Source organism: Catharus ustulatus, chromosome 1, assembly GCF_009819885.2.
Source record: "Catharus ustulatus isolate bCatUst1 chromosome 1, bCatUst1.pri.v2, whole genome shotgun sequence".
Classification (NCBI taxonomy): domain Eukaryota; kingdom Metazoa; phylum Chordata; class Aves; order Passeriformes; family Turdidae; genus Catharus; species Catharus ustulatus.
The window spans coordinates 117,564,414-117,582,660 of record NC_046221.1 but is presented as its reverse complement, the minus strand read 5'-3'; the positions used below and the strand labels follow the sequence as shown (position 1 = coordinate 117,582,660).

General features: G+C 40.3%; 1 protein-coding gene across 4 annotated transcripts in view; it reads right to left on the bottom strand.

Annotated features, from left to right (window-relative positions):
• MAPRE2 (microtubule associated protein RP/EB family member 2) overlaps positions 1-18,247 on the bottom strand; it is a 98,294-nt gene that overhangs the window by 27,322 nt on the left and 52,725 nt on the right. For 3 of the 4 annotated variants that reach the window (XM_033081495.2, XM_033081334.2, XM_033081418.2), the window contains one exon: positions 9,468-9,595. The exons of the other annotated variant lie outside the window; for it this stretch is intronic. In XM_033081495.2, coding sequence (XP_032937386.1) covers positions 9,468-9,588 — 121 coding nt within the window. In that variant the 5' untranslated portion in view covers positions 9,589-9,595. The remainder of the gene's footprint in view (positions 1-9,467; positions 9,596-18,247) is intronic. 4 annotated transcript variants of the gene reach the window in all.

Sequence of the window (18,247 nt, the reverse complement as noted above, 5' to 3'; positions counted from 1 at the left end):
TCATCCTCCCCATACCCCAATTATAAGCTTTACTCTGATATCTAAGTAATTGCCTGGAGGCCCTAAAAATGCACTGCACAACCTTTCATCTAGATCCTTTTAGAAAACTAGAAGCCCAAAGTGTTCACACGAGATTTTTCTCCTTCTGCTGGTAATGCAAATTCCTTCTGCATGCCTTTAGACAGTCTCCCTCTGGTTAGGGTATTTCCTTGTGTTTTCTCTGCTGGCAGTTGTTTCTGTGCCTTTGCCAGCCAGGAGGTGGTCCTGGGTCTGCACAGCACTCGAGGGCAGAAAACACTGGACTGCATCCACATGGCAGCACAGACCTGTTCTCTGACACAACACTGGAGAGGCTGCTGGGCTGTATCCCCAGCAGGATTTTATTGCACTGGCAAATACAGTTCATTAAAATACTCCTTCCTGAAGTACAGAGTCAACAAACAAACGTGGATTGAACTAAACCTTGAACTACAAAGAGAGGCAATTCCTCCCGACTCCAAAAAGCCAGAGACCTGCCTACCACACCAACAAGAGAAAGTAAGAATATCATTAGTCAACTGGGACAACATTGAGGTTATGTATGTATTTAATATTATATGGGTGTTTATTTATAATTTAAAATTTTACTCCCTAAAGCTTGTAGTTGCCAGATTACATTTAAATGGGAAACACCAGCACAGCAGAATGGGGACACTACTGCCTATACTGTCCATGCCTGAGATTCCTGGAGGCAGCAGAAAAGGGAGTCCTGCTTAAGTGATGTGACACTGCAATGCCTTTACCTTACAGCCACACCATTTCTGTGTGGTCCTCTGCATATGGGACAGCACTTTAGCCTATCCAATGTACTACATAATTGATGTTTCAATGCAGGTGCATGAGAAAGGAATCTTTCTAATGGAATACAAAGAAAACAACAGTAGAGATAATGACATTATGGCTTGTGACATACCTCTTGCATAATTTACACAAACAAAAGAAAAGTATTAAAAAATTTCCCTACATTTTCTGGAAAAAAACCCCAAACAAACAAAAAAAACCCCCAACAATCCCCCCCCCAAAAAAAACCCAACCAAACCCCCCCACCCCCCAAACCTAAATCTTATCAAATGTGTACAGGGAAACTGAAAACACACTGCCAGAATAGCTCTCACAATAAATCTATTTCTCTGACTGAAAAACTTTGATATGCATAAATGTGCACATACACAGACACAAAAAGAAATAAATTGACATCTACTCAAATGAAAGATGAAAAGTACAGCTGGTGGCACTGGAGAAGAGGGATCAATGTTAAAAACCTCTAATCCTTTATTAGCTAACAAGCAATTTAGAATCACTGGCTAAAAACCCTTTTGTGTTTTGATCTAGAATATTGATGCAGCCATTAGTTACAGGAGATATTCACGGGACAGACTCTGAAAGGAGCCTGCAAATGTGGCTGTGCTGAAATCGCCCCAAGGAGATGCTATTTTTAGCCCCATTAGTGAGCAGAAAGAGCCCAGCAGCATCAGGGCTTTGCAGGTGTTTCCTGGGCATCCCAGGCTTGGGGCAGGACAGGCGGCAAGGGGAGGGAGGGCATTGCATCCACCAGGATGAGCAAGCAGCTGCCAGAGGAGGGGATGGGATGCTGGGGCAGAATTACACACAAGAGAACTCAGAATTGAAAAGGAGGTTATTTAAAACTATTAAAATTCAATAATTGTGCCATGTGCAGTGGTAAAGCTGAGTATTACTACTAAATTTATAAAACCTGAGTATCTTACAGCATTTTCAGAGTTGTAGACAATCTTTCACTAGACCCTTGCAGTAAGCAATGCTGAACTAATTTTAGCTTTTGTCCTGTATGTCTTCTCTGCTTCTGTGTTTCTTTTTCAGACTGTCCATACTGACTTCTCTTGCTCTGAAGCATATGCACTCTGCATCATTACAGATTTTCAGTTTTTCTCCTCTCCTTCACCATCTGGAGGCTGATGAATCCACAAATGCAAAGTAGTATTTTCCTGATTATCAAAAATAATTCTGCTCCTGACTATTTAAATCAAAAGGAAATTAAAAGAGGTAACAACGAAGACAAGAGAATCCTGTTTGCAACCAGTTTTTACTGCTCAGTAAACTTCCTGGATTTCAGATCAGAGATCTGAAACCAAGATTAGATGCTTGGTTTTCTTTAGCATTGATGTTAATATATTTGTAAATTAAAAGGAAAACTTCATTTTCAAACTAACTGCTTTTAATATACTATAGTTAGAACTTATTATGCTAATAAAATATTTAGTAGAAACACTATAAATATAAGCTGCCAATATGTGTGTGCCCTACACAAATTAGGTCAATCCTTCACATCTAATGTCAAAAGACTGTCCCTCACTGCTCCTCCCTGAATCCCTGCAGTGTGTGGGAGCAAGATCCCAGAAAATCATATAAAACCACATCAGCCAACATGGAAGACAAAGGGTCCATGAAAAGACAGGTCCTTGCTGGGGCAGGGGTGAGGTTGCTTTGTTTTAACTCTGATATCCAAGTCACAGCAAACAGAGCTAAGTTCTACACTAGAAATTTGGTATACATGTTCAGTATTAGCTTTATTCTAAAACTGCATAGAAATCTAGTTTAAACCTTTTAACTAGGCCTCAGTTTGATTTTTATTCACTTAGCTTTAGAAAAATTCCATTTGGGAAAACGACTGACAAAATTTGTTTGTTTGCTTTAATGAAATATTTAGAAAACACAAAAGCATGTTAGATACAAACTCTTTCAAATTGTTCATTCTCTCCAAAGCTGCAACCACCTGATCATGCATTTGGAAAATACAGGATGATTTGTGTATGAATTAGTCATCAGTACTTCAGTTCACTCTGGTTGCTTACACTGATGGAAAGCTGCACACACCCCATATTTCTGTTGCTAGGACAACAGCCACAATGAAAAAAAGCAGTGACTTGCAAGGAGCACGTGTGACTTAATAGTTTTGATAAGAAAGGCAGAGGAAAACCCACAAATGCTAGCAATCATTGTTTACAGTACAGCAGCACTTAGGGCTGGTCTTTTACCTTAGGCTTTCTAGAACTGCTTCTTCCGCAGTGATGTTTAGGTTTTCAACTCAGATATCAGAGTATAGATTTTAATTTAGATTTCAAATATGGGTTCTGTTATGCCATTCAAAGATCTTTCTAAAAACTGGGCAATGAAGCTGGTGAAGGGTCTGGAGCACAACTCTTATGATGAGCAGCTGCTGGAGCTGGGATTATTTAGCCTGGACAAAATGAGGCTTGTGGGGGACCCCTCTTACTGTCTACAGCTACCTGAAAGGAGATTGTAGCCAGCTGGGGGTCAGAAACAGAACACTTTATGTTGAGTGCTCCACTGGGGAGACCACAATCTTCAAATTCCTATTTGCATTTCCAGCAGCACTTATATGACAGTATGTAGGTCAACATAACTTTATTTCTCCAGTCAACACACCCTCTCCCCTGCCTTCAACATGATTTAAGAAGTTCCAGGCCATTTCCCAGTGAATGTTCAAGAGCACATCCATTTACCACCTACTTAGTTGTAGAGAAGCAAGCTTTTACAGGGCTGTGCATCAGAGAAGCCACTCTGGCCTAGCTTCACCAGTCCTGGGAGGGCACTTAAAAAGCCCTAAAAGTGATGCAGATTAGAGTGGAGCCCTGCCCTCCTGCTCACAGTTGCATAGGCACAGCTGCCTCAAAGAGGGCAGGGTGAGTGCCTGCATACAACTGGGAGCTCCCAAAAGCAGTGCTGCCACCACGGGAAACAGCCTAAAAGAACTATGTACCTCCTACCAGCCTTACCAAAAGCCCCTGAAATAATGTGCACCTAAATAACATCTGCTTCCAAAAGTCCTGCTCCACACAGGTAAGGCATGTGTGTGACATAATCCAGAATATTCACTGACCATTTTAAATAATGGATATTGGAGGGAGGTATCCCCCATGTTAATTTGTATTCTCTTTTTTTTAAATATCTAAATCATTAAGCTGCTCATAAATTATACACAGCAGAGTTTTTAATACTTAAATTTTTGGCAATAATTTATTTTGGAATTCATTAATTTTTAAATGGGAAGATCAGAACAATTTCAGAAAACACACTTCCCATTTAACTTAAAATAGCTGCATAACTCATCATGCCTAAAAAAAGTACCACACACAATCTAACAAGCTCTTTAAACCAGAGGGAAATCAAGCAACTGACTGCAAGTGAGTGCTATGAGTAATTAAATAATTATTTTTAAGAAGTAAAAACCTTGTTCTGTTCTATTCCTCCTGAATACTTAATGAGTGACATTTTAAAAACTAAGTTATTGGCTGGGAATCTTATTATACTGCTTTGCTAGCTTCCTCAGAAAGTTTTGGAAATGATTTAAATCCAATCGTTAACATTCATTGTATCCCTCTAATCCTAAATATCATATGGAAGACATTAGAGAGTCATTGACACTGAGTATGGTCTGTGTTGCATGACCTCAGGACAATATGCCAGTGCCTTGAAACATGCCTCGGTTACACAGTGCAAATGGGATCAAGCCATGTTTTAATCATATTCCCAAGTTGTGCTAGAGACCCAACCTCTACAAGGTTGCCAACTGGAGAAAAAACCAAAACCACCAATGTGGAAACATGCTTTGGCTTCTCAGCCACACTGGGCTGCAGAGGAATGCTGGCACCAAATGCTCCAACAGGCTCCTATAATGCAGGCTTTAGTAATAAGCATGTAGGAAGTTATAGGTTAATACAGGCATGGAGCAAAATGCACTTTCTGAGACACAAAAACACAAATCCTACACCCATGGAGAGTGTGGTGAAGTTTTCCCCCAAATCCTGAGCCAGAGAGGTGACACAAAGTCAAAGAATGACATCTGCCCTACTGTCACACAGCCCGCTCACCTCCAACACCAGGGCGGCACAGTGCCAACAAAATGTACATATAAAGGGACTAGGTATTTCCACAGCCAGGAACACCAACTGAGATATGGTACAGAAGTCACCACATGAGAAATTCCCTCTGGCAACACCCAGGGCATCTGTAGAGAAAGCATCACTGTCTAAAATTTGAAAATGCCAAACCACATGCTTTCTTTATAATATGGCCATTTATTAAAAGCAAAGGAAAAAACAACCCCGCATTCAATCCTTGATCCTTGCATACAAATCCTCAAAGACAGAAGGGCTGTATGCACTGGGAGTGCAATTGCATTTGCAAGTTTATAATTCTACTGAGAATTTTCAAATGCACAAACTGGGGAGTGTCTGTATCTTCCTAATCTCATAGGATCACAGAAGTATAGCTAAGTCAAAAATTGTACCTGGCTCCAGGACACATTTTCCTTTCTGTCCATTTACCATTTCCTTGATATTATATAGCTTGTAGACATTGTGTTGTTTTGTTTTAATTCATATGCAAGCCTTCTATAGTCTCCTGCCTGGCTCTTATTTTGAATATACTCTCATGTAACACTAACATGAAAAGCCCTGCAACATATACATTTGGTATTCCTTAGAGATGAGAAACAGCCTTGGTAAAGAAAATTCAGTTACAAGCTGCTTAGTCAGAATTCTTTCTAAGAAGCCACTGTGTATTCCTTAAAAAACCAGCATGACTCCTAAGAAACAACTGATGTCATATGTCTTATGAAACTCCTGTTCCCCAAACCTATGGCTTTTGCACATGGGATCCTATGACATTAAATCCTCTCAATTGTTCTCTATCATATTTCATTGATGTATCAAACTAAATGCTCTCTCTAATGCCAATCTAAAGGGAATGTACTATGCTTTCTATTAAAACCATGGCTTATATACTTCAGGTAAAACAACTTTGCAGGAAATCAAACCCAGAGTCCAAAAACTGACAATACAACACGTCTAAAGCAAAAAAGAATTGTATTGAGATTTTTGGAGAGATTTTCCCTGTTCAGTTGTCAAGACTAAATTACCAGAGGAGCTGCAGACTGAATTAAGACTCTCCAGGGTTGCACCCATCCATAACCTGGCTTTTGTGGCACATCACTACCACAGCAGACCTTCAGAAAGCTCAGGGGACACTGCACTTTGCTTGGCCTACTTAGCAGAGACAAAAAAACACATCTAAGACTCCCAAAGAATACAAACACTTTATGACTAAGCCAGCCTCTTCCTTTGCTGCTCCTCATCCTGGCAGCTCTGTTCCTCTAAGTGGAAATTGAAAAACAGGCTGGTATAGCTACAGTATGTGTATTATCAAAGCTACTTCTCCACAGCAATGAGGAAAAGGAGGTCTCATTGCTTTTTATGTCGTTGTAACTACTGTCACATTAAGCTTCAGATATGTTCTGAATAAAGCCTTTAGTAAAGGCAGAATGTCACATTATTCCTTCTTGCTTAAGCTCTGAATGTCAAAAATTATTGCTAGGTTGGCTGAAAAATGTGGACACCCATGAGGTCTCACAGTCAGGTGCTGAACACAAGCATATGCCATATCTAGGTTGCTCCTACCTCCTAAAAGTACCTCCTTTGGGCTTTTAATTCAGATGTAACATCCTTCCCATTTTCCCTCTCCCACTCTTTTTGGCCCCACATTTAGCTTTTTCTGGCATTTTGATTGCTCCTTATTAACAAAAATGAACAAGAACCGAATAGTCACAGAACAGCATGACTAATCTTAATGCTTTTTTCTAAAAAAGAAGAAAATGTCCATACAATTTTACAGTAGATTATAAAAATTCAGTTACAGCAGCTCTGCAGATCCTCGTTAATGCTGTGAAATGCTTCATAGCGGTAAAGTTTCCCACATATTCCTTCCCTTTGAAGTCCTGGAGAAATGCTCATATTTTATGGAAACGAGCATTAATCTGCACAAAAGCTTCCAATGGTTCAAGGGATGTCAGCCAAAGCATGCCAGAATATATAAGTTAGACTGGCCATTCTCAAACTGCAGTCCATACCATGGCTGCTTGCTGGTGCTCTGCCTGCTAGTTGGCTCATCATTTGTATTACTGTGCCCTTAGTTTCTCTCTTGAAAGCTACACCAGAAATAGGCTAGATAAAATATATGTACATTAAATAGATTGCTTTGAGTATTAAATGTAGAAAGATTCCAAAACCTGCTTGTCCATCTGTCTTCAATCTCTACACATGGATGCCTTGCACATGAGAAATGGACTATGCAGTCTCAAACGGGAAGGACCTATTTAAGACCAAGATTACTGTTGCTCTAGTGTCTGCAATAATCTATCAGTGTTTAGATTCATCAGTTCAGAGAGTAAAGTCCTCCCAAACACAGGAAGTACTGTGCTAGAATGCGTCTTTAAAAAAGGAACTACTAAAGACACTTCTGGATTGTAAAGCACATGAATGTAAAAACAGGAATGTGTAAGCATCAAGTTCAACTACCAAACCAAATGGGGAAATTCCAATGAACAGCTTTCACCCATAAAGACAAGAATGTAGAAGCATCAGGTAACAATAACAATCAATACAATCTAGGAAATTCTAAGGGAAGAAAAGATTTAAATTTATACAGAATGGAGTAAGAGCTGTAATGAGACGACCCTTTTTCAGTTCTTCCCTTGAGGCATGTCCCAAAATCCCCACTGTAGGTCACAGAAAATGTTGTATAAGAAGCTGTGTAATGAAATGGCACAGTGGATTTGTGACAGTTCCCATGCTTTTCCCCTCCTTGCCCCACCCAGCTGAAGTCTCTCTATCTGATCTTCTTACATAACTTTAACTCATTTTATTCTGCTTAGTCAACATTTTCTTAGATCACTTCTCCCCTATTTTCAGAAAGGGTTTTGGTGAAGTTTTTTAAGTCTTAGTTGGTTTTTTTGTTGGGTGGATTTTTTTGTGTAAGCCCACACACATTTAACTTGATTGAGAACTCACTTCAAAAGCTTCCTTTCAGCTATTTATGAGCATTTAAACAGCTACACAGGAACAAGTCAATAACTTGTCTACTATGCTTCCTGTTTCAAACAATAGCAAACTTTGGGTATTTTGGGATGCAAATGTCCATTTTCTTCTATGTTTCCATATCCTTCAGAGTGTGCATGCATGTATCTATCTGTATCTATCTATAGCTACTCCCTGTGTGAATTCTGTCTTTATATACACCGAAATAAAATACTTAGGCTAACTTCCTGACATGTAAATATAACAACAGCTAGAGATAACACTTCAATTTCAAGTTTAATAACACTTTAAAAAAGTATTTCCCGTGGTCTATGTCTTTAGTTGTTCAGTTTATACCAGTTGCTTACATTGACTTTATCCTGCACTTTTTCAACTTCATTTTTATGGTCGTTGTGCAAGGCTGCAAGTATGGAACTCCACTTCTGCAGCCGAAAATTTTATTTTTAAAATTTGAAGAATAGGCTATGAGACTATCAGCTTCAAAGGATTACTTGTATCTTTCAGGGAACATCTCTGAGACATAGAATTTACCCAGAATGGCAGGTAAAATCAAATACATGAATATAAGATCCCATTTATTCATTTTGTCTGGACCAAGAAATAGCTGAAATACGGTCATGAAATAGCTCTTCCATGTGCTTTGAGCAGTGTCTTCATAAGATATTATCTTATTTTAATAATATATTCCCATCATGTTAGTTGTCTGGAAGTAGCAATCTAAGTTAGACCTCCTCCACCACAAACAAACTCCTCCTCCACCAAGCATCTTCAAATTTAAAAATCACAGTAGGAAATCAGAAAGAAATCATTCCCCAGAGGCATGTATATTCACAGTGAAACGTCAGCCTTTTTCTGTGTCACTTCTAGCCATCAGCTAGTTACAGACCCTGTTGTTTAACACCTATCTTCTAGTTGCAACTCTGATTAACCAAAATGTTTGAGGTTTTCAAACTATTGCCCTTTTTTTCAGGGCTCATTACCAAATATACTTACAACAGTAACTCAGATTTAAAGAGAAACAGGCAGATTTTGACAAAGTTCTAAAGCCCTCACAGCAGCTAAAGGTTCATTTCCTCAAATCCATGTTTTTCCTTCAGTCACACTTGTGCATTTTTCCCGCAAACAACAGCAGGGATTTGAGAGACCTCATCAGGAAGGAAAAGAAGTTGGAGAATTTTGTACGTCTGGGGTGTTGGTTCTCTATTTGTCTCTTTCTTATGCCCACTCTCCATTTGAAAAGATACCACCCCAGCAGCTTTAAAACATTAAAACTTATCACTGTATTCTTTGCTTGCTTAGCCAACCTTTTTATTACTCCTATCTATCTCCTGCTACATTTGTCCCATTCACCTCTGCCTTTGTTATGCTTTCCCGAGGTACCTTATCTTCCCATGATTAACACAAACGCAAAAATGCTTCCTGTGCACATACATTAAGTCTCTTTTTTCAGAGTAACTGGTTTATGTCAAAGTTAAAAGTTACCTATTTTCAACAAATCAGACTTTTAAAGTGGTTTTAAAATAAACATTTGTAGAGCATACTGTTCTTTCTTACCTGAACAGAGTTGTTCAACTTTTGTGTAGTTTAAAGCTAATATATCATTAACCCATGCAATGATGTCATGTCTGCTCATAGTCTCCTGGGTTATAGAGGTAGAGTACACGTTGACCGCCATTCCCCAACTAGGAAAAAAAAGAGAGACAAAAAAAATTTTGACATTTTTGTAATTGTTTTCTGAATACAATGATCAAAATAGGAGAAGAAAACTCAAAACCCCCCCTTATTTATTGACAAAGGAGGTGCATTTTTTATCCTTTGATGATTCGTAACCTCCTCAATGTCCTCTTGGAATCTATGAACATATTTCTCTCGCTGTCACTGTGAACTTAAAGAATATACAAACCTATGGTACTCTGCTTCATGCCAATAAACCAGAATCAGATATATAGACAGGATCAGAGACCTGAGATTTTGTCACATTGTGCTGCATCAATACAGTGATCCGTCAGTTTTTTGCCACTGCAGGATGATCAGGCTCCCTAAATCAACGTTTAATTTTAGATAACTTCTAAATTATGAAGTAGCTGTTCTACTTACTGAAATACTGATTTCTTACTGGGACAGGGCCCTTTTGGATCATTAATACAGTCACAGAGTGAATACCAGATAATCTCTGTTATCAACATAGCAACACCTTTCCTGAAAGCAGCTGAGATTTGCACCCACAACTGTCTGGTTGGAAAGCAGCCGTGAAGCCCAATTCTTCTCAAACATTAAGAACATTTCCTCTCAGCTTAAACCCATTTGTTCTTCTGCCAACATTATCCTCCAGCCCTAATGGCTTTTTCTTCCCCAGAGCGGATTTCCTAATGCTTTAGAGACAGCACTCAGTGTCTGTCCCAATGCCCAGGTAGTCTAGATTAAACAAATCAATGTGAGTCTCTTATATCAAGTCAGACATTCACTGACTGGTCATGCCAGCAGTCCTTGAACAGTTTCAAACAGTGTTCAGATAACTTCTCACTGGGTCTTGGTAAATGGCACTCTGTGCTTGAAGTTTTCACAGCTACATCACCTTAGATGGATTCTTCTAGCTAGCAAAAGTCCCTTCCTGGAAGCTGGCAATTCACAGTAGCTTCTGTCATGTTCCCAGGTACACAGACCAGAAACACATACTACTGAACTTTGCTCCCTGTTATCCTACCCTAGTCACATCTTTCTATTGCAAGACATTGCTAAGGGAAAAGATGAGCACACTCAAGTTTATCTCATCAGTAGTTTCAAAGAGCAGGCTCAAGTTCACGGAGAGAATAACTAATGCTCCCAAGAGTAATGGACTTCAGAAAGTCCACTAGAAGCAATCCAAGCATGAGGTGTCTCAGAAATATCAAAGAGTCAACATTGAATGATTATTCTTGGTTTGCTGAGGACTGCACACCTTCATGTCTAGTGGCACCCTGGAGCTAACACTTATCTGTCTAGCCTTGGTGCCAGTTCTGCCATCTCAGCTTTGGACCTCAACTTTCTCAGTCAATGCAAGAGAACAGAATCTCCTTGGTAGGATCAGAAAGTGTATAAATACATAACAGAGAAAATAAATTTAAATACAAGATCATGAAGTTCATAATACAAGCCACTTTCTAGGAAACAAATCTCACAAACAGAAAATTGTTGAAGTTGTTCCCATCTACTGACAGTAAGATGCAAGACATAAAATCCTCAAAATTGCTTTATGAGTAATTAAAGAGAGAGAGAGAAAATAGGGTCAAAAAATGCATGCTCCAATAGTCAGGCAATCACTGCCAGAAATTCATTCGGAACCAGGCTGTCTCCCTACCCACTTCTGTACAGGCAGCTCTGGAGCGCAGAAGAAATCAGCCTGTGCTCAGTGTGCTCCGTTCTTCCCGCAGGCTCACATGCAGCACACCAGTTGGGTGAACACAGCCCTGCATTCACTCTAAGAGTTAGCAAAGGTCGCTCTCTTGGCATGCACTAAGTGCTTGGATTGAATCAAGTACTAGGAACAAAGCTTTAGAAACAGGGAGTGTCCTTTTACTCTTAAAACTACACCATAATGGCTAACCATACAAGTTCAGCTTCAGCATCAGGATGAAAGGCACTGAGCAGGCAAACAATCCCTTTGACACCAATGGCATCTGAAGTTTGAAACACTTGGGTTATATTTTATTATTTCTGGCTTTTATGTAGATAAAAAACCTAACAGATACTACCACTGTCACTATCAAACTAACATGTTGAATATGGTATGTAAGATCAGTTAAAATAACAGCTTAATAACAAATTTAATATTGACTTAGGAATTAGGAATAGTGAGCTTAATAATCAACTGATGGTTCAGTACAGAGGAGTCCACTGAATTCTACAGCAAGTAAAGATATTTAGATGAGGACATTTGAAATAAAGCTACTCTGATCCATAATTGCCACTACTTCAAGAAGATTTTAATTGGCCTCTGAGGCCAGGCAGAGCTCAGAAAAACCATCAGCTACCACTAGTGAAAAGGGAAAGTTGACTTTGTTAAAAAGATCACGAAAATACACATACACTCAGAAAGGAAGCAGAACTTCCTTCATCATCTTTTTCCACAAAGAACTGCAAAGAGAAATACCCGTCTTTCTGCAACCCACAGGGGAGTAAACAACTTCCTCTGCTGCATTGCATGGGCTGGGGAATTCTCCTGCAGGAAATTGTGAGTAAATGAATAACCTTGAGTTTTACAATGCTACCCTGAAGGATACCTGTAATACAACTTATGCTGCATCTGCGAATTAATTATTATGGTCTAAGGGTCAAGCAAAAGTTCAGACTATTTATTAGAGACAAGTTCAAGCTTTTAGAGACAATAGCTTCAGATTTGTACACAAGTGTGCACAAGAGTGTATAATTACAATTGCAAGCAAAGGCAAAGTGAATCAGAATTTCTGTTAAAAAACTCAATAACATGCCACTGCCATTCATTCTTGAGTATTTTGTTGACATATATGTGAATGTTCCACAGCTGCTTCTCTTGAAAGAGTTCACCCTGTCTTTGCATCTCTTGTTCCCCACCCTCTTACTGCTTACGTTCTAAATAAACTCAGCTGGGAAAGGTTTCCTTTACAGTAAGCATGTTCTAATTTGGTGCTCAGATACACACATATCCTGTTTGCCACACAGAGAGACCTTAAACTAAACAAAAAAGAAGGGAAAAAAAAAAAAGAACAAGCAGGTGTAGGTAGTGCAGCTACCGTGCTCAGCAACAGTTGAGAACCTCTGTGCTCAATATCTACAGCTGGGCCAGAGTTTTCTGCAGGACCGAGTTCTTGAAGTGCTGAAGTACTTTGAAAAATGTGATCCATCTTCAAAACACATTAATTAATATATATAAGGTGATGCAAGAGAACAGCTGGACAGGCAGAGACACACAGGCCATACTCTGAACAGCCAAATAGCTAACAACTTGATTTTGTGTTGTAATACATTACTTCTTTCCAATAACACTATTTACATTTTCAACTCTTTAGGCTTTCACTTGTTTACACTGAAGGCTCTGAATCATAAGGTTGCAATGAGGCTTACACAAGCCTTAAAACCAGTATCTACCTCGTATCTTCAGAATTCCATGGAGGTGCCTGGTGATTCTACAGAAACTGAAAGCAGACTGAAGATAGCACATCATACCTCCCACTTCAGAGGGCATAGGGGAACATTAAAAACCTGTGGCTGTTACAGTACTGCCTAACCACAAAGGACTCTCCCTTGTTTTACTTCAAACCCGAGGAGAATCTTCATGTATTAGTCTAGGCCATTTCAGAAAAACACTGTACACATGCACAACTACACACCACAGACATGAGTTCGGAGGATCTGACAGGTGCTGAAAATCATGTACATGCTCAAGCAGTTTCCCCAGTTAGAAATATACTGGCTTGGCATGCTGGATGGTAAGCATTACACCCAAAAATCTGCTAATTTTTTAAGGCATTATATGCAGCATTGAACATTGAGATACTAGTATTTTCCTCTACTCTTGCTACAGATAACTGCAGCTGTTACAAAGTACTATGCAGCTGTTCTTAAGGACAGCTTTGCAAGAAGAACATTTACAGTAATTTCACGATTACAAGCTGCACCGTTTTGACTAAAATTTTGCTCCCACCACGGAAGCACTCAGGGGCGGCTAATATGTGAATAATTTTCTGACATTTCCAACCCCGGAAGTGCAAACCGAGGTGCCGAGTCGAGCACCTGACAGTAAAACCCGGGACTTCGTGATTGTTACAAACTGGTTACTCTGTTGCACCACGGGTAGAGCCGGCTCTGTGCAGGCAGCGCGGGGCGGGGGAGGCGGGGAAGCTCCCTCCTTCAGGCGGCACAGCCCGGGGGAGGCGGGGGGCTCCCTCCTGCTGGCCCCATGGCCCGGGGGAGAGGCAGGGGGCTCCATCCCCGCCTCCCACCACCGCCGCAGGTGCCGGTGGGCTCCGTGCCCCCCTGCTACCGCGGCGCAGCGCCGGGCCGGGGCGAGCGAGTCCAGCAGCGGTGGCCGGCCCCAAGCGGCCCCACTGAGCAGCAGCGCTGAGCTGGGCCACCTGGCCCCGTCGGCAGCCCTGAGCCCGCACGGCCTGAGCTGAGCCAGTAAACCCCTCCTCACCCCGATCCCGCGATTCTGTTACTATTTGGCAACTTTGTTGCACACGGGTCCTCCCTGCGAACGACAGAGCGGCTTATAATTGGGTGCGGCTTGTGTATGGACAAAGAACAAAATGTTTGCCAACACCTGGCGATGCAGCTTATAGTCAGTGCGCTTGTAATTGTGAAATTGCTGTACTTTATTTTTCCAGGGATAAACTAACAGTTGTTGACAGCAGAAGCTGTACCACAACAAACCAGTAATAATGACAGGAATAGAAGGATTACAGCAGTGAATCTATCTTTGTAGTGTAAAAAGTCACTACACTTGTCATCACCTCAGAACCTGCAAAGCCTTCACACTTTGACAGAATAGGCAAGATTGGAAGGGACCACTGCAGCTCCCGTAGTCCAACCTCCCTGCTCAAGCAGGGCCACCTAGAGCACATTACTCAGCATTGTGTCAGATGGCTTTTGATTATCTCCAGAGAAGGAGACTGCAGCTTCTCTAGGGAACCTGTTCCAGTGCTCAGTCACCCTTACAGTAAAGAATTTCTTCCTTATGTTCAGGTGGAACCTCCTGTGTTACAGTTTCTGCCCATTGTCTCTCATTTAGTACAAACAGACATATTTGTATTAAATAGTAGTACAAAGAGACAAATAGATACTAAGTTTTTAAATGCAGTGGAAAGTCTGTGCAATAGTACAGAGGAACCTTCTGGAAGCTGGAACCTGATAAGATGCTGCCAATAACACAAAAGATCACATCAAAAATTACTAAAGCAGGAGGTGAGAGCAGAAAGGCTAAGAGATGAAGCTGAGTGAGACTGCTGCAGCTGCTGATAAAAAGGCTTTCTAGATTAAAGCTACTGCAAAAAACAAAGAAATCCCTGAAGGAAGAAACCTGCCAGATTCAGTGGATAAATCCCCGAACAAGGAAAATTCATCCTTTTATACCATCCTGAAATGACAATTGATTTGCAGCTGGACCTTGCCTGTTTCTTTAACACTCACTGCATACAGCTGTAGCCACAGTCATTAGAGGCCAGTTATGCTCGAGGTTGTCTTTACAGAAAGGAGTCCCGCAGACAGAAAATCAACACAAAAAGCTCCTATGCAGTGCTGACAATACTGTTCTTACTCTCCCTTTTGACCTATCCTGTACTTCTGCAGCAAATACCATGGCATCAGAATGCTGCAACTGCAGTGAAATTTGTAGCAAGCAACACAAAGGCTTTATCTAGCCAGAAACTGAATCAGAGACAAGATTAATCACAATGAGGCACAGCCATGGGAAAAAAAAAAAAAAAAAAAAGCATAAAAGAATCCTGTGATTGTAATACTGTGAGAAAATCATGGTTTTAAATGCTGAATGTCAAATCTCTTTTGCACTGTTCCCATGTTATTAAATAGCCCTCAAATGTTAAAAGTATTTTTATTATCTGTACATCTCACTCCTGAATGCCATTTTACATTTACCACATGGATCTGACTTGACCTAAAATGATTTGTGAAGTACTCTGCAGAGTCTAGACGAAACTGAGGCAATCCATGTACATTTCATGGCTTGAATATTGCCGGGTTATCATTGAACACAGCCAACATAATATTTTTTTTTGTTTTCATTGCTTAAATGAAAATGCTTCCCTGCTTAAATGCAAGTGAAATTAGAGTAATAGAGATGTACTCTGATTGGATTAGGGATTTTTTTCTTTTAAATTAGTGGCTTCCTGCCAATGCTGGGATGTTCTGACCTAAATAAATGTTTGTGTTGGGTCTAAAGGACTGATTTAGACCCAAATCTGAGTACCTTTTATAAAGGCTCCTGATAATTCTGGTTGGTGCTACATAAGGCTTTAGAAAACTTACCACCCCCAAAAAAATTTATATGAGAGGCAGAGATTTAGTTTCAGATTCAGTTTCCTCAAATGTGAAAAACACAACCAGAAGTATTCCAATAATATGCACAACTTGAGCCAAACCCTCTGATATGGCCTAATAACTAGCAATGCATTCATTACACTGTTTACTGCATAACTTTTAGAAATAGTTAGAAATTTATTCACTAACCAGTTATTAAACTGGGGTAGTCCACAAAAGACCAGTTTCAAATTCCAGGACAATTATTTAGCGCTTTGAAGATTTCAGGGCACCTAAAGGTCCACCTGAGAAGGACAAGCCACATTCACTGACTTGCATATGCCAGTCATATTTGCATTCACTGGAATCTGCCAGCCATACTTCCATACCATAAGTAAGGTTTTATTTCTACAACTACATTCCCATTCCTGATACCTCTGAAACTGTGGCAATGAAACAGTAGCAAAACTCCTTTTTTTTTCTTCAGGGTTCACCTTTGCCATCACAAGTACAATGCAAAGTTACACCTAACTACATAATGTCTCAATTGTGGCTGAAAGTAATTGCATACTCCAGAAAGTTCCTTACCAATTTCTATGAGAAAACAAATGTTAATTTTTAAAAAAGCATTCTTGACAAAGGATAGAGGTTCAAGAAAGGCAGACATCAATAGCTTATACAAAATGGAAGCAATTCAGAGCCTCTGGCCACCACTATTTCCACACAGGTATATTCACTCTAGTTAGAAATGAACCACAGCAGTGCACAGCACCCTCAAACCACACCTTAGAGCAGTTGAACAAAGCAATAATAATGTTTTCTGCTGAACAGACAGGAACCAGTTAACATGGTGTAAGGACACACAAATTTCAGTATAAAAACAATGTTACTACAAATTAAGGAGGCATTTTATTAATGACGGACAACTAAAATCCTTTGAAGTAGTCTGAATGAGAGGAATCTAACCATGGCAAGGCTGCAATGCTAAAAAACTTCACTGCATTTACTTACAGTTATTACCCTCCCCCTGCCAAGGCTTTCAACTCCAAGATCTTAAGCTTGAATTGCTGCTCTGATGCCCTGAAGGAAGACATTCAACCTGTCAAATTTTCACAATAGACTCTGGCAACCAGTCTACCTTTCACAGTAGACAATGGGATTGTGAAGGAGTAAAAAAAAAGTTGATTCAAAGAAAAATAATTCTCAGACTTGTACAATAAACTGAAGTCAATTAGAAGCACCTACATTTTAGAAAACCAAAGATGTCTATGACCATTTTGTAACTAGAAAACCTCTAGAAAGCTGATGAATGAAACAACATTTAATCTTCTGTTAAACAAAGTCTTAATTCACCCAGACAAGCAGGAACTTCAATTCTTCTTTTTTTCATTTCTTTTCTGTTATGGATAATAACAGATTACCAAGCAAACATGCAGACATTGCTAAAGGATTTCTAAGAGATTAAAAAAGTGCCATAAAGCAAGGTAACATCAGTGCTGACTGCTGGAGAAAGGATGCCTTGAGAAGCAGCCCATGCAAGCAAACCTCAATTCCTAGCCTAAGTACTGAAAATAACAGGGGAACCTCTTATTTTGCTCCCACGAGTTGATGGATGAGTAGTTTCACTTTCAGAGAGGAGATTTCTACTTTAGCAAATGCAGAGTCACAGAATTCACAGAATGACTAGGTTGGAAGAAATCTTCAAGATCATCAGTTGCAACTCATGCCTTAACATCTCAACTAAACCATGGCACTGAGTGCCACATCCAATCTTTTTTTAAACACATTCAGGGATAGTGACTCCACCACCTCCCCGGGCAGACCATTCCAATACTTGATCACTCTTTCAATGAAAATCTTTTTCTTAATATCCAGCCTATATTTCCTTTGGCACAGCTTTAGACTGTGTCCTTTCATTCTGTCAGTTGCTGCCTGGTGAAAGAGACCAACCCCACCTGACCACAGCCACCTTTCAGGGAGCTGTAGAGAGAGATAAGGTTACCCCTGAGTCTCCTTTTCTCCAGGCTGAACAACCCCAGCTCCTTCAGCCATTCCTCACAGGGTTTGTGTTCCAAGCCCCTCACCAGCCTTGTTGCCCTTCTTTGAACATGCTCAAGCGTCTCAAGGTCCTTCCTAAACTGAGGGGACAGAACTGGACACAGCACTCAAGATGTGGCCTTACCAGAGCTCAGTACAGGGGAAGAATGACCTCCCTGCTCCTGCTGGCCACACTATTCCCGATACAGGAATACAGTCAGATTTAGGGGAAAACTAAGACAGCAGTGGAGGAGAGCTTGCCCCCAAATCCATTGGCCCCACGTGAGCGCAGCCTGTGAACTTCCAGG